General features: G+C 41.2%; 1 protein-coding gene and 1 pseudogene across 21 annotated transcripts in view; both read left to right on the top strand.

Annotated features, from left to right (window-relative positions):
• The window catches only part of LOC137140584 (receptor-type tyrosine-protein phosphatase F), a 154,947-nt gene extending 145,703 nt beyond the window's left edge, over positions 1–9,244 (top strand). For all 21 annotated transcript variants that reach the window (XM_067528901.1, XM_067528921.1, XM_067528918.1 and 18 more), the window contains 6 exons: positions 575–753; positions 3,377–3,503; positions 4,709–4,834; positions 5,894–6,048; positions 6,693–6,828; positions 7,367–9,244. In XM_067528901.1, the coding sequence (XP_067385002.1) occupies positions 575–753; positions 3,377–3,503; positions 4,709–4,834; positions 5,894–6,048; positions 6,693–6,828; positions 7,367–7,435 (792 nt within the window). In that variant the 3' untranslated portion in view covers positions 7,436–9,244. The remainder of the gene's footprint in view (positions 1–574; positions 754–3,376; positions 3,504–4,708; positions 4,835–5,893; positions 6,049–6,692; positions 6,829–7,366) is intronic.
• A 2,690-nt stretch (positions 9,245–11,934) lies between these two features.
• Positions 11,935–13,493, top strand: LOC137098452 (la-related protein 6-like; annotated as a pseudogene).
• The last annotated feature ends 1,809 nt before the right edge of the window (positions 13,494–15,302 follow it).

Genomic DNA, 15,302 nt, shown 5'->3' with positions numbered 1-15,302 from the left:
ACACACTTTCTCGCAGCGCAGCTTTGCTATTAGCCCTCTTATGACCATGATCCATTCTGTTTGAAGTGATAATAGCATCTACACTACTGCCAACGAGAGAGAATGAAAGAGTGAGAGAATGATTGTGGTGTATGTGGTGGCTGCAGTGTTCATGCCCACACAGTCTGGCCATAACACACACACATTTTCCTGGAGTAGCAAGACTGTCCATGCACACTCCTGTGCTGTCCATCTGTGCTGTGTCCATTGCCAGCACAGTATGTCATGCCTACAGTCCTCTAAGCAGGCTCTGGGACTCTGTGGAAGAAGAGTCCAATGCATTTAGATACACCGACCAATAGCTTTCTAGCTAGCTATCTGCACCGCTCTTGTTAAATCTCCAGTTTTTTCGTCGGGTAAATGTCTTATTTACTGTAGCTTGACAGGAAACCAAAAGCCTAAACAAAGGCTTGTCACAGAAGCCTCCAGGCTCTTTTGTTTACTTTAGGTCACACGTCATTCAACACGTCACTCACGTTTCTCTCTCTCTCTCATTTACTGACTGTTTTTTTTTTCTCTACCTAATAATACACAGAGACTGGCCAACTCAAAAGCCCACACATCACGCTTCATCAGCGCCAACTTACCCTGCAACAAGTTCAAGAACCGTCTGGTCAACATCATGCCTTTTGAGTCCACCCGTGTCTGCCTGCAGCCCATTCGAGGTGTTGAGGGCTCTGACTATATCAATGCCAGCTGCATTGACGGCTACAGGTCAGAAAAAGTTTTATACAGTTACTCACACACACACACACACACACACACACACACACTTATCTCTGTGTATATATCTATAGTTTTTTATATAAAGAGCCATAGTGATATATCATTCCTCTGATGTGGATGTCAGCATCCAAATTAAATCTGAGAGTCAGCGTGTTCTTTTTCTAATGTCTTGGTGTACAAAGCCAACACAAGAGAAATTGTATCACTGTTCTAATGCTTCACTAACTGTGACAGGTCTACAGTTGTTTTGTGACATCAGAGATTGTTACAGGTGTGAAAAATACAGAAGGTATTCACAGTAGACTCAAGATGAGGCCACAGTGGGCAGTATCCTGCTGCAAGAATTACTCCTGGCTCTGTCTGTGGCTCTTGTACGCTCAGCTACTACCACTTTTGTATTGAAGCTGCTGCATGTCCTCGTGTACTCAGTGAGTCGAAATTGCTTCCTAGAGGGAAAAGGCAGCTCTGTGTTCTACATCTATATAAGTAGCGGTAGAGACAGACAGATCTGACTCTTCTGTGGTTGAAGTGTGCAGCCAGGAGATGGATTTAGTAGGCGTGAAAAGCTTTTCACTCTATACGGGGTTCAACTTTGTACCAGGCCGTAACAGAGGTAGCACCTCCACCCCCGCCTTCCTGCCGACCCCCCCACCCTTTCAGTCCTGTTGTTAATGGGAAGGTGTTCTTCAGAGGCCGTCCATTCATTGCTGCTGTGTAAATGGCATTATTATAATATAATTTTTTTTGCCATTTCCTTCTTTATCTGGACTCCTTTCTATCTCTTGTCTCTGTTCTTCTTTTTAATCTCTCCTTTACGCCTCTTTCCTCAATCTCTCTCTGCACCCTCTCCACTCACCATCTTAATTTTCCGTCCAAGCATCATGGCAGAGACAGACACATCCGGGTGGGGACCTGTTGTGTGCACTTGCGGCGCTGTGTAATTAAGCCACTCTTAAAACCCCGGCATAAATAAAAACTAAACATGGGCCTCCAGTGCCCTTCACCCCAGCGCCTCCCAGAAAAGCCAATAATATGCTAAGCTAATGAGAGGCGAACTATTGATTCCAGCTATGCTATCAGGGGCGCAAGCCCTGGATATGCTCTGATGCAGGCTGGAGTTTTAGCATTGTAATGAGGTTGAAATGAAACACTATGTCCTCAAGCACTGCAGTCATGTGGGATGATGCAGAGACTGCTTTGTGCTGTTTGGCAGCGTGCTCATCAGGACACTGTGCAGAGAAGTCAGTAGTATTGTGTGATATGGTTAGAATTGTTTTTGTTTTGGCTAGGGGCTGTTTCATAGGGAGGTTAGAGGGGTCCACCCTATCAATTTGAAATTTAGCATTCATCTCCTGCGTAGCTTGGCTTCCCTTCCTTTTCCCTGCCTTCCTCATCTACTCTTAAATTTCTTCTCCTTCCTTCTCATCTCCTTCCTTTTCGTTGCTTCTCTTTTCTTCAGTTCCTGAGTGCAGTCAGTCCTGCTTTGCACTCTGATGACCAGCTGGAGAGAGCAGTAATCACTCTTTTCATCTCCTCACATTTTCCTCTCTACATCTTCTCTCTGTGCTTTGTACATCTCCACTCTTTGCTTTGCATTTCTCTTTCTCCCCCTTTTCATCTTTTTAATTTGATTCCCTACTCTGTTGCCTTCCCCCTTTTTCATATGCCATCTCCTCTCTACCAATCTGTTGTTTCTTTATTTGTGTGAGCGGGGCCTTGAGCATATTCTGATCTCCCGGTTCCACATTAGTGCCTTGCCTGAAGCACCTTCATTAGTTGTTCAGCCATGGCTGTGTGTGTGTGTGTGTGTGTGTGTGTGTGTGTGTGTGTGTGTGTGTGTGTGTGTGTGTGTGTGTGTGTGTGTGTGTGTGTGTGTGTGTGTGTGTGTGTGTGTGTGTGTGTGTGTGTGTGTGTGTGTGTGTGTGTGTGTGTGTGCGCGCGCATGTGTGTAGTGAGTCTGAATATACATGCATGACTACTGCACCATAAATGCATATACCTAGATGCAAGCTTACATGTGCAGCAAACATGTGAGCGTGAACATGTGCACGGTTATGCTTGTGTTTTTGTGCTGGATTATTCAGCTCATTCGCTCTATGTTGATCAGTGCGCTGCTGCCACCTGCTGTTTGACAGAATTACTGCTTAGTTGGAGTAAAGTCACGTAGAACATAAGCACAGCTCTGGTGCCGGAATGGATGAGCTCATCTCTAGTTTTGTGAGCATATCAAGTGCTCATTCTCTTTCCGTGTTGTGTTACACACAGGAAGGAGGACAGGCTCTATACTAGCTTAAATATCTCAAAGATGTTACAGTGATTAATGATTATTCGTTATTATCGATAAATGTGTGGTATTTTATCTTGTTGGCATGACAAAGGTTGAGACAAACTGAGATTAGATTCTCTTTAGTTTACAGCTGAATGCTCTGCAGGTGCCTCATACTGTATAAGAAATATAGAAATATCTTCCCCAGTCTGAATGTGTCGATTGATGTACAGTATTTGATCATACTATAACACAGCGTTTGTGACATGACTCCTCTATATACAGTTTATAGGTATTTTGTTTAATGATTAAGTGTTCCTCCTCTGTTTGGATTTGCACCTTTAGACAACAGAAGGCCTACCTGGCCACACAGGGCCCACTGGCTGAGACCACAGAGGACTTCTGGAGGATGCTGTGGGAGCACAACTCCACCATTGTTGTCATGCTCACCAAGCTACGGGAGATGGGGCGGGTAATGCACAAACACAAACTATACTTAACAGAAAGTGTATAGCACTTGTTAAACCTTTAGTCTATTTCAGTGGATAATAACAATGTTTATTGTTCGGATAAGCTAATACGTCACACTGCTCAAACATTAATCCACCCCTGGTTGCAAGTTAACTTCTTATAACCATGGAAGAAGCTCATCAAGGTTGACACATACTTCTGTACCAGAATCCTCAGTAATTGTTTGCATTCCAAGCATGCTGGTAATTCCCCTACTGCATGATTGCATTACACTTTATTAATATAGGGATCTGTTTTGGTAACAAGGGTACTACACATCATAGCATAATTGGGGAGTGAATCTTGAATATAGGCTGACATTTTGGCAAATGTACGTATTCATTTTTTCTACAGTGAGGTAGATGAGAACATCAATACCATCCTCACATTTGTCTGGTCCATATGTGTAGACGGTTTGCTTAGCTTAGCACAAAGACTAGAAAACATGGAAACAGCTAGCCTGGCTCTGTCAGAAGTGATTTCCTGGATTCTTTTCTAGTTTGCCTTTGATTCTACTTGAGAAACCTTGTTACATGTAATGTCTTTTGTCTGTCTTTTCTGCTGTTTCTGGCTGTCTCTTAACTGTTAAAAGAGGCGCGAGAGCCATGCTAGCTGTTTCCTTCTATTTCAAGTCCTTATTAGAGTGGTGTTGCTGATCTTATCTAACTCTAAGCGTAAAAGTAAATAAGCATAGGCCCCAAAACTTCAAACAGTTCCTTAGAATAAGAGCACCAGTTTGATTAAATCCATAGTCTTAGAGTTGTTTTTTATTGTGATGGTGATTTTAATTTTTTTATGTCGATGCTTCTGAGTGCACTTTAAATATTATATTTTATCACTCTCTCTTCCAGATTCTTAGTTTATGAGAAATTGCTCTCATGAACATCATTACTGTAGTTAAGCAAAGAAACAAATTATGTAAATATTTTGCCAAAGATAACTCAAGATAGTATTTCAAAACCACATATTAGTCTATCTTTCTTTTGTAAGCACAGACCTTCTTATGAATCAGAATGACTAATAACATACAGTAACCTGCACTAATAATATTCTGCATTTGTGCGCCCGGCAGTCATTATGTAAAATACATTTTTTCGTAAAAGTGTTGGGTAAAGATTCTTCGAAAATAACAGCTTAAAATTCATGCCTCTTTTTTTCCTTTTGTAGGAGAAGTGCCATCAGTACTGGCCAGCAGAGCGTTCAGCCAGGTACCAGTACTTTGTGGTGGATCCAATGGCTGAATACAACATGCCCCAGTACATCCTCCGAGAGTTCAAAGTCACAGATGCCAGAGTATGTTGCATTCAATCTGTGTGTGGATGTCTGTTAGTTTGCCCGTGTGTGTGTGTGTGTGTGTGTGTGTGTGTGTGTGTGTGTGTGTGTGTCTTTGTGAGAGGGAATGTGGATTGATAGGCATTACATATATGCCAAAAAAAAATAAACCAAATCCAGCCCAAGTCCATCTTAATTTTAGGTTTTTATAAAAATGCTGACAGTCACGCAAAGTGTTAAGAATTATACCGACTCTGATTTCAAGGTACAGATGATCACAACACATCCCATGTTATTTCTCCTGACAGGTTGAGATCAAGTGAATGCGCCATCAAACATGTTTACCCGAATTAAGTAACTGTATGCTTACTGTGTGTGTGTGTGTGTGTGTGTGTGTGTGTGTGTGTGTGTGTATTTGTGCATGTGTTTCGAGATCACTCTGAAAATACATGAAAAGCATAGCCTCCAGTCCCTAAGGGCCAGTACTGGAACTCCCTGTGATGCAGTAGTTTCAATGGGCTATAAATATACTTTACTGTGATCAGAAGGCTCACAGCACAGCAACAATCTAATCCCAAAGCCATTACTTCTGTCACATATACATATATACACTATATATATGCTGAAAGAGAGAGGGATTTAAAAAATAACTCCACATTTTACAGAAACAATTCTAAATCCCACATACTGACTCCACAGTGCTGTCGAGTGTCACAGTCCTGATCCTCTAGATTCAGCACCTTGTTACTTTTCCCTCTTTTCAGCTTGTTTTGTTCAGATTGTGTCCCAGGTATAAATTAGGTGATTAGATGGTTGCAGTGAAAACCAGCAGTATTACTGTATTCGAGGTCCTCGATCTGAGAGACTCTTCCGTGGAGTTTTATTCAGTTGGGTGCATATTGGAGCAAAGGCCACAGAGAAATGTGTGAGCACATGCTGGATTGTAGAGATTAATTCAAGCATTAAAGGAAGCTCGGCTAAATTATGCACACAATATACCTCTCATGTTGGTTTTTCTATTTTTCACTGCACTCTGCCTTCTGAATTCACTTCTAAAGTCCTTATGTGCTACCCCCTCAGGACGGCCAGTCCAGAACAATCCGCCAATTCCAGTTCACTGACTGGCCTGAGCAAGGCGTGCCAAAAACTGGAGAAGGCTTCATTGACTTCATTGGGCAAGTGCATAAAACCAAGGAACAGTTTGGACAGGATGGACCAATCACTGTACACTGCAGGTGAGGAAGAAAGATGGCACAGATTAATAATAATATGTGGAGACTGAAGGACGACCACAGCTTCTGAGCCTTCATGCCTTTTATTGGGTCGCCTCATTTTAACTTCCTCTGCAGGTCAATCTTTAGTTTTCCACATAGACCAAGTACAAGTACTTGTGATGATGACAGAGATGTACAACTGTGACTGTCTATAGATTCTGAAGCACTTTACCAGCATCCAGTGTGACAAATCATTTTTCATTGGCATTTTAAGATTTTAAACTGTTTCTAAGAATTCACATTCAGGGAACATTTTATGTGATGTAGCTGTCAAAAACTAATGCAGTCTAAGAAACGGAAAGAAACCCTACCAGCATTTAAATGTTGAGGTTCAGAGGAAATAGTTTCAAAGAGAGCATGCACTTTGTTGTGCTGTTGAACTGTTCGGCTTGTGTAACTATACATGGTTTACCTTCATTGATAAGTGTGGTGGACAAAATACTATTTATATGCAAAGGCTGTCTGACACAGGCATGCTCTAATACAAGATGTGCTGTACATATGGACTTTCATATTCAGTGCATACATTAAAGTCATGAAAAGATTTGGAGGCTTTGACAGAAGATGCAATCATTATCCTTGGTGTGTGTGTGTGTGTTTCTCAGTGCTGGGGTGGGCAGGACTGGAGTGTTCATCACACTCAGTATTGTGCTGGAGAGGATGAGGTACGAGGGTGTGGTCGACCTCTTTCAGACAGTAAAGACACTTCGCACCCAGCGGCCTGCCATGGTGCAGACCGAGGTAAGATCACAACAAGAATTTTCTTCACACAGGGTCATATTCCAAAGTCGATACTGTATGTGTAAATTTAGTGTCCACTCTGTACTCCACTAAAACTAAGACTTACTGACAAATCCTTTTTTAATGGAGGTTTTAGAGGGTCATCAAATATCACCTGGTGCTATCACAGAGATTGACTGTCAGGTTTTTGTTTTTAAGAATTAAGAACTGACAAATATGTAACAAACAGACAAATCCTCTTAAAAGTCATTTTAAAGTGGAAAGTCATGATGTGAATACAAATAAGTTCATAAACATTTCATGATAGAAAAAAGAAACCTAAAAGCCTCCATGTCATTAGTGCCTCTATGATCCAATATGAATCTGGCTAAAGTAACTATAAATTTAAATGTTTCATTTCACTGTAAATAACTACATGTTATTAATCATATTAATCATTTCCTCTGAGTGACAAATTAACAGTGTGCCCAATGTCCAATTCCAGACTGTGCGTGCAGACGTTCTCACTGTCTCCTCTGTTCTTTCTTCTCTCTCCCAGGACCAGTACCAGTTGTGCTACAGGGCAGCGTTGGAATACCTGGGGAGCTTTGACCACTATGCAACGTAACCACTCCCACTGAGCAACCACCCTGGTCAGACCTCTCAGGAGTGTGCCAAGTGTCCCATCTCAGCCACCATCCACTCACTTGACCCCCTCTCCCACCCCTTTGAAAATCCAATCCTCTCACAGCTACCAGAGGGGACGAAAAAGGAACGTGCTTGTAGACCCGCCAGCGGGCTCAACAAATCACTGAGATCCACACCAACTTAATAAACCACATGAGATTTTGCTTTAAAAATAGTAACAGAAATACTACACTGACTATGACGATGACAAATACGACAACAGTTGTACAGATATGACGGCGCAGACCGGCAGCTCGCCTCTCTGCTCTGCTGAGGCCAAACCTCCCTGATTGTCAAAGGCTACTGGTAGCACTAAGAGAGCATTCTCTCGTTTTTGTTTTTTTTTTATTGTCAATATTTTGTTTCATTATGTTTGGGTTTAGTATACTTTTTGGATGTTTTTAATAATCATTTTAACATCAGACATTTCTTCTGTCTTAAACTGCCCAGCCTTTGGTGAGCATTATTGTCATCATCTGTACTTTTTTAAATGTTTTTATATTAAGATACTTTAGCAGAAGGGACATGTATTTTTAACACGTTCCTAGATACTAATTAAGGAGGACCACTGTTCTCTGAGCTGCTGTCCAATTTCTTTTGTCAAATGACGTTATTATTTCTTTACATTATTTGTGATAAAGATTTTGGTCTTGCTCAGTTCAGTTTATGAAAAATAGCCTTTTCAGGTGGCGATTTCGATAAACAATCAGCTGATTTCAGAGGGCGCACTTGATGACATTGTCCTTCTGCAAACATGGTAGCTAGCTAAAAACAGGTGAATTAGCAAACAAGACTAAATCAGAGGTGTACAGAAATGGAAAGCACATGATTTCTATGTTTTTGTTGGTTACTGTTTGTTTTTCATCAGAAGCCTACGGCATTGAGGCCTTCATACTCCTGAGCGGAGAACTCACCAGAGGAAAACAGACTTTTATACCCAAAGGGTAGTTGACAGGAAATAAACTCCTTGATCTCTGAATATGGATGCTCAAGTCCCTCCCATCTCTTCGCTGCTCATCAGCCTGGTCACTTCGCTGGAGTGGTTCACGTGGGCTGAGAGCAGCGCTGGCACCTGTACAGAATCAACCATTCCTACCAGAGGGAAAGAGACTCCGCCCTTTGGACTGAAACCTGATACTATTTTATACAGAAATAAAACTATAAATATAATTATGATTGATTATATATATATATGTACAATTACACATAGATATATACACAGCTTCAAAAGTATATTGTTAAAAGGAATAATTCTGCTGATCTACCAACCCTAGAGACAATGCAGAAACCCTGCTGTCCTAGAGTGTGTATTAATGGCAACACCGTTGTATCTACTGTACTACCATAGTAACTTTGAAAGCTGGTTGTCTGAATGAGGAAAAACAGCACAACCCCCCACCCCACCCATCAAAATGGACGACTCCTCACTCAGCACAGGCCATTGCACCACTCAAGCACACATGAGCTTCTGGAGAAGAGCGTCCAATTCTAGGGAGCCTAAACGTCATGGTTTTGATGGTGGTGGTGGTGGTAGTGGCGGCGGTGGTAGGGAGAGTGGACTTGAAAATGCTAGCGAAAAACAAAAATGTGCATTTTTACCTTGTGAATGCTTAGTGCTGTAGGGGTTCGATCTGTTGTACACACAGTCTGTTTTCTATCTGTTAATAAAGAACTGGAATTTAAAAGAAACTTGATGAAAAAGACAAAACATTGATGTTAATAAAGTTAAATAATTGGGTTTTGTACAAATCCTAGATTGTGACATTTTGTTTCTTGATCCTGTGGTTTATGTGAACAGTCAATTCCTGACTGATAAGTCCTCGATAATGCATTTGGTTTCTGCCTTTCACCAGGGAATTGTGTCGGCTGAAAATAACTTTCTCTTTTCTGTCCAGAATGTTTCCTGATGTATAACTAGTATAGATTTCTTCATTATGGTTGTTTCGAGGTATTTCTAAGAGATCTGTTGAGTTACAAAAATAGTGTACACGGCTGTATTTATGCTGGTGTGTAGCTAGGAATCCGACACAGGAACTACCTCCATTTATTTTGGAAAAGCTTACAACTTCAATTTATTCCTCAACTAAACAATAGTCTTCATACGGAAAGTTTTGATTGCTGACAAATATTGTACATGTTTAACTCCTGCTCCCTTTGACTCTTCTGCTTCTATGCACCACAATATGCACAACCGTTTACATTATTACAATAAATACGAAGTGGAAAAACCTAACTAATAAAGTAAAAATAATTAAAATTCTCTGATTTGTCAGAAGCGTGAGCCTTGCTCCAAAATATTTTAGGGGAATGTCTCTGCTCTGCTGCTGAGGCTTAGTTGTTAGTGGCCACCTACTGACTATAGGGTTGGAGGTTCGCGCCCCGCTCTTCCCGGCTACATGTCAAAGTGGCCCTGGGCAAGACACTGAACCCCCAACAGCCCATCCCAGTGCCGGTCCCAAGCCCAGTACAAATTGGGGAGGGTTGCGTCCGTAAAGGCATCCAGTGTGGCCCTAAACTTATGGGATAAGCTGAAAGGAGCAATAGCATTAAAAAGACTCTTCTCTGCTGCCAGTTGTGCATGTTGAATCAGACTTCCTCCCTATAGATGATTTTTCATTGGTCAGATATTTTTGAAAAATGTAAGTCTTTACTTATAGTCTACTTACTTTTTACGGACTTTCAACTACACCTCATAGTCTTCAACAGCAGATGGGGTTTGCTTAGATTGGGGCAGCTGTGGCTCAGCCAATTAGGTGTGTCATTTACTAATTGCCACCTCCTCTGGTATATGCTGTAAAATGCCTTTGGGTGTTAGTCTTTCCACACAAGTTGCTGTGGATAAAAGCATGTGTCAACAGACGACAGTTAAATGTCATAAAGTTTAGTTACTGATGATGTGAGTATTTCAAGTTTGTTGCACTTGAAGTACTCTGATAGAAATTGCATTACACCTCCAGTTAGTGAACATTCTTTGTAGCTACAGGACATGAGATGATAAAAAATTGCATAGATGCTCTTTTAATCATGTATTCACTGTTTTATTTCACCATGTAACCACAACATCCCAAATATGATTGAAACTAGTAGTCAAAGCTGAGCTACTACATGCGAACATGCAGCTCATTTTGTGGATGTGAAAATTACAGTACCACTGACATTTAAAAGTACTACTTACTGCAAAGTAAACTACTCAGTAGTTTATGATATAGGGAAGGAGGGTGTTATTTAGACACAGCCCAGAATGCCAGTTCTGGGCTTATGTTTGATTACGTTGTCATGGAGATAGCAATGTCAAACAGTTTCCCCACTGACCAGATAAAGATTAGTTGTGTTTTGGATTCTTATAATAGAATAACTAAAGATGATTTTTAGCTGGCTTTGTTAACTTTGTTGCTTATTTTGTCAATATTTATTCTGATATAGAACCTTGTGTTCAGTTTCTTTAACTTTGCATTGTCTAGTGGGCCTTTCCCCGCTAACAGCTGTGCTGTAAGCTTCACCATCTCCAGTCCCCACAGTAACTCTCTTCTCACCAGCAGCCCCCGTAGGCTGCTAAGTCACTGCCGGCACAACATAACAAAAATGTTGGGGAGACGATAGCTTTGAGAAAAGCCTGAAAAGGTTTGGTTTCGTATATTTATTTTATGCATAATAACACACAGAAGGGATGTTGAATAAAATATGGAAACACGCAGGTTACATAATCTCTTGTAGCTGATGGTTGTGTTGTGTAACGATGCCTGCAACAGTATTAACATGCTATTTAAAGACAAAAGCACACAAACACAATATAAAAGATTTAAAGATAATTATTGCTGTCATTTAATACTTCAGTACCGTTGTATAATTTTATATTTGGGAGTGCAGCAATATCATCATTTTCTTCAGATTTGATTTTGCCCTGAATTACATTGCAGAAATTTGCACCTATAATGACGTTGCTCCTTTGTGCCACAACAATAACACAGACTGGTGTTATTTCTCCTGTGGAGAGTGGGCTTTAAGTTTGGCAGCGATAATATTCTGTTTATGAAAGCTAATAGTTTGTTTACATGACAGTTTTTCCTTTTTTTTTTTCACAGGGTAACTTTGTTTTGAGTGCAACTTCTTATTAGTGGTAGAGATAGCGTTGTGTAATATGGAATTATGGTTGTAGCATTTTACAAAATGTTGTTTTGGATCCCACAGAACCAGCTGACATCGTTGTGGTTGTTTGAACTGTATCCAGGTGCATTTTATCTTCATTCAGCAGTATTAACCATGTGAAGTCTGCTGCTTTTCTACACTACCTTTATTTACAGTACAGTTTAATAACCTCTCACTATCCAACAGCAGATACTATGAGTAATCTAACACGCTTAGAACATTTGAAAACATGCTTTTCACTTTCATACTTTTATTTACTCATATTGTGATGCTGAGTCACGTGCTCTCATAGAGATGATTCACAGGTTGGCCAAGATGAAGAAGAGCCTGAAGGTGAGTAGCTGTGCTTCAAAATCAAAGCCCATTTAAAGGATTTGTTCTGTGGCAGCCACCTGGCAGAAGATGGCTTCCTGGTTAAACACATAGAGGAGAACAAGTAAGTCTATGGCAGTCTCAAGCTGCTCACATATTCATATATTATTTTTTTTTTACCTTTTTCATAAAAGGTAAAAAAAAATCATTTATTTTGTGTGATTTCTCCAGTGTTTACATTCCAACTGTTTGAACAAAACCAATGCACTGAAAGGCAAACAAAGCTGAGGTTGCCACTGTTTGTTGCAGATAAAGGCCTGGACCACAAACTGGTGCACAACTCTAGCAGGAGCACGGTACTCAGACGTTTTGGAAGTGAACGATGAAAGTGAGGCGGATAAAGTCTCTTCCCGAATGGCTGCTTTGTTCACCCAACAGCAAACTCCTCCTAGCTAGGAACCTTTCTGAGATGGAAATCAGAGAAGATGGAGCAGGGCCGAGGCCTGGAGCACCTTTCCCTCTCAGAGAGGATCCTCTAAAAGTTCAGAGCCTACGGCAGTGTTGCCTCGGTCTGGATCCTGTACCCTGGAAAAGAGTTTCCCAGGTAGCCACGGTGCTACGCCAAACAACACAAAGAACTTGGCCACCATTTGTATGCATTGATGAGGGTTAATAGCTTGGAGGCGGTTTGTAAAGGGCTGCAAAGCCCTGAAAGCAGAAATGGAGAAGACTCAAGGCAAGGGAATGTGTGTGGTGCCTTTTAGATTCCAGGTAATGCATCACACCAGCAAGGATGAATCATCAGAAGAAAGAAATGAAGATGAACCTGGGGACAGGCCGTCCCTGGAAGATCCATTAGAAACCTTAGAGAATTCAGTCCAGGAGGAAATCTCTTTACCAATTAGGGTTTCTGAAGAGACTCCAGGAACATCTCAGCCCCAAAACACTTTGAACAACTCAATTCAAAGAACCTTTGAGCAGGTTTCCACCAGCCAGCAGTCCTTCTTTAGTTTGGGTCTGAGGTGCAGTAGACTGAACTGGTGCTCTGGAGACTGTAATAAAGAGAGTCCTCAAAGCCCCTTGGTGCTGAGGCGCAAATATGCAGAGCAGATCATTAGCATTAAAGCCAGAGCATTAAACCTTGATGCAGCTGGAGCCGTATGTGGTGCAGTGAGTGCTGTGTCAGCAGAGGGCCCCCGAGGGCACCAGGAGGAGGCTGCTGCAGCAGGAGAAGATCAACCTGTCCCCTGGATCGAGTAGCTACGAGCTACCGAAACCTGCAGAAGAAGAAAAAGTAAATATTTTTTGCAATAAACAAAACACGGCATGTAGACTTATGAGAAACTGTTTATTGTGGGTGACATGTAGTTGCAATGTCCAGGCAGATGGGGGCAGCATTTAGCTTCTTTCACAAACGTGTTATTCTAAACATTTTGTTCTACTTGTTACAAAGGAAGTAAATACACTGCAACACATGGAGACAGACTACAATACATAATATCTGGAGGTACAAATAGTAATCAGGGCTAAAGTCAAAGTGTCTCTGAATCTACACATGCCTCTTTTGAAACCTAACTGGTCGTCCGCACGCCTGGGGCCCCAGCTGGTCCGGTCACATCTGCAAATTGCAATGTATATATGTACTTGTGCCAGGATGGATTTACCTTGTTACTACTTTCTTGAAGAAAAGGAGCGCTGTCTTTCAATGAGGACCATTCCGAAAAGGCCCTCATTGTCCCTCGGCATCTTTGTCACAAATGCCTGTTTAGATTTTGGTTCTCTAAAAAGTACTTTTCCACTCCCTGAGATGACATTTGGCTGAAGGCTACTTGTCCAATCATCAAACCACATCTTGTGCAAGACGAGCATAGTAGCAACACTTGTGTCTTATTTCCAGGCTTTCTAATGACACCTCAACTGGAATGATGTGTTTATAGTTTTACTGATTGAGGGCTTCCTTAAAATCTTGCCCAAACCTAAACAAAATGTGTTTTTTCACTCCTCCACGCCCAGTGGAAAAGATTGAATCCAGTGTGTATGGGATTTTATTATATTCAAATTGGAAACATACTTTTTTGTCTCCTATTGTATACGTTGCATGTCAGACTGTTTTCATGACTAATGTCGTCTTAGCTTTTGTGTGAGATTTTTGCATTGCATCGAATGTTTCGCTTACATTCTCTCTGACTTGACTTGACAATTAAAAGCTGTTGGGGCTTTTATTGCAGCAGAGGCTTGTCTATGAAAACTTTACACATCTGTGAACAATATGTATAGAGTAGAAAAGCTGCTGCCCGATGTCAGGAAATGTTTCTGTGCTGTGGCAGAAAAGCACGATATCCCCTCCTCACTGGAAGTCATTATGTATTTACACAGGCTACTCTAGCCAATAATTGAATTGTATATCAAACACGTTAGTTGTAATAATTCTTGTTATGGAAGGGAGATGGGTGGTTTTGCACCTGCTGACCATCACCAAAATAGAAGAAGAAGGTAGATTCTCGTGATTTGTGGCACAGTGTTCTTCAAGTGAAAAAGGAGAATTTGTGTTGGCTTCACTTGAGTCTTTACATAAAATCTACACTTTGGGTCAGTGAGATAACAACCTTAGAATATCCATCAATACACATTTTTGCTATGAGGCGAAGCTTGGGCAAAGTTTCCTTTGGTTTTTCTCCTCCTCCTTTCTTTCAGTCAACACTGAAGGAATTTTAAGGCTTAAAAAGTTAGCAATTGGGCCCCATTTCCGCCTCAATAGTCCGACTTTTGAAGAGTGTGATCTGTGTATAAGTTGGCCTGAGGATATGTGGATGACTCATGGTGTTAGAATGAGATATTTGTTAGCAAATAACTCATTTCCTGTTGTGACGTGGACTTCATTACTGTAGCGTAGTGTAGAGATTGTGGCGTCATTGTAACAGCGTTGGCTCGAGACACAATAGTTAACCATCAGTTCTGTCTGGAACAACACCATAGGAGTCGATTTATGTGACAGGTTTATGCCCTCAAACAGCACCTGTAAACCTTTGTGTATCTTCCTCATCTCTTCCTCCCACATTCAGCACTTCACTCGTCTCCAAACTGGTTGGCCTCTGTTTATGTATGGTTGACCCCACACACCTGACGCATTTCCTCCATAGATGGGGTATTTATTTAGATTGCTGTCTGCAGTGCCTGATACCTTCCAAAAGCACAGCCATCTGCTCCTCATTTGCAGCTCAAGGGCTAAAACACTGGTTTGCATTGGAAGAGACGTGAACATAATATCCTCAACAACAACACCCTCGGTTTTATCTCTTGCCAACTGTAGACTGAATCATTGTGAAATACCTTTGCTGTGATAATTCTAT

This window comes from Channa argus, chromosome 14 (genome assembly GCF_033026475.1).
Source record: "Channa argus isolate prfri chromosome 14, Channa argus male v1.0, whole genome shotgun sequence".
Taxonomy (NCBI): Eukaryota; Metazoa; Chordata; class Actinopteri; order Anabantiformes; family Channidae; genus Channa; species Channa argus.
This window is presented reverse-complemented; position numbering and strand designations above follow the sequence as displayed.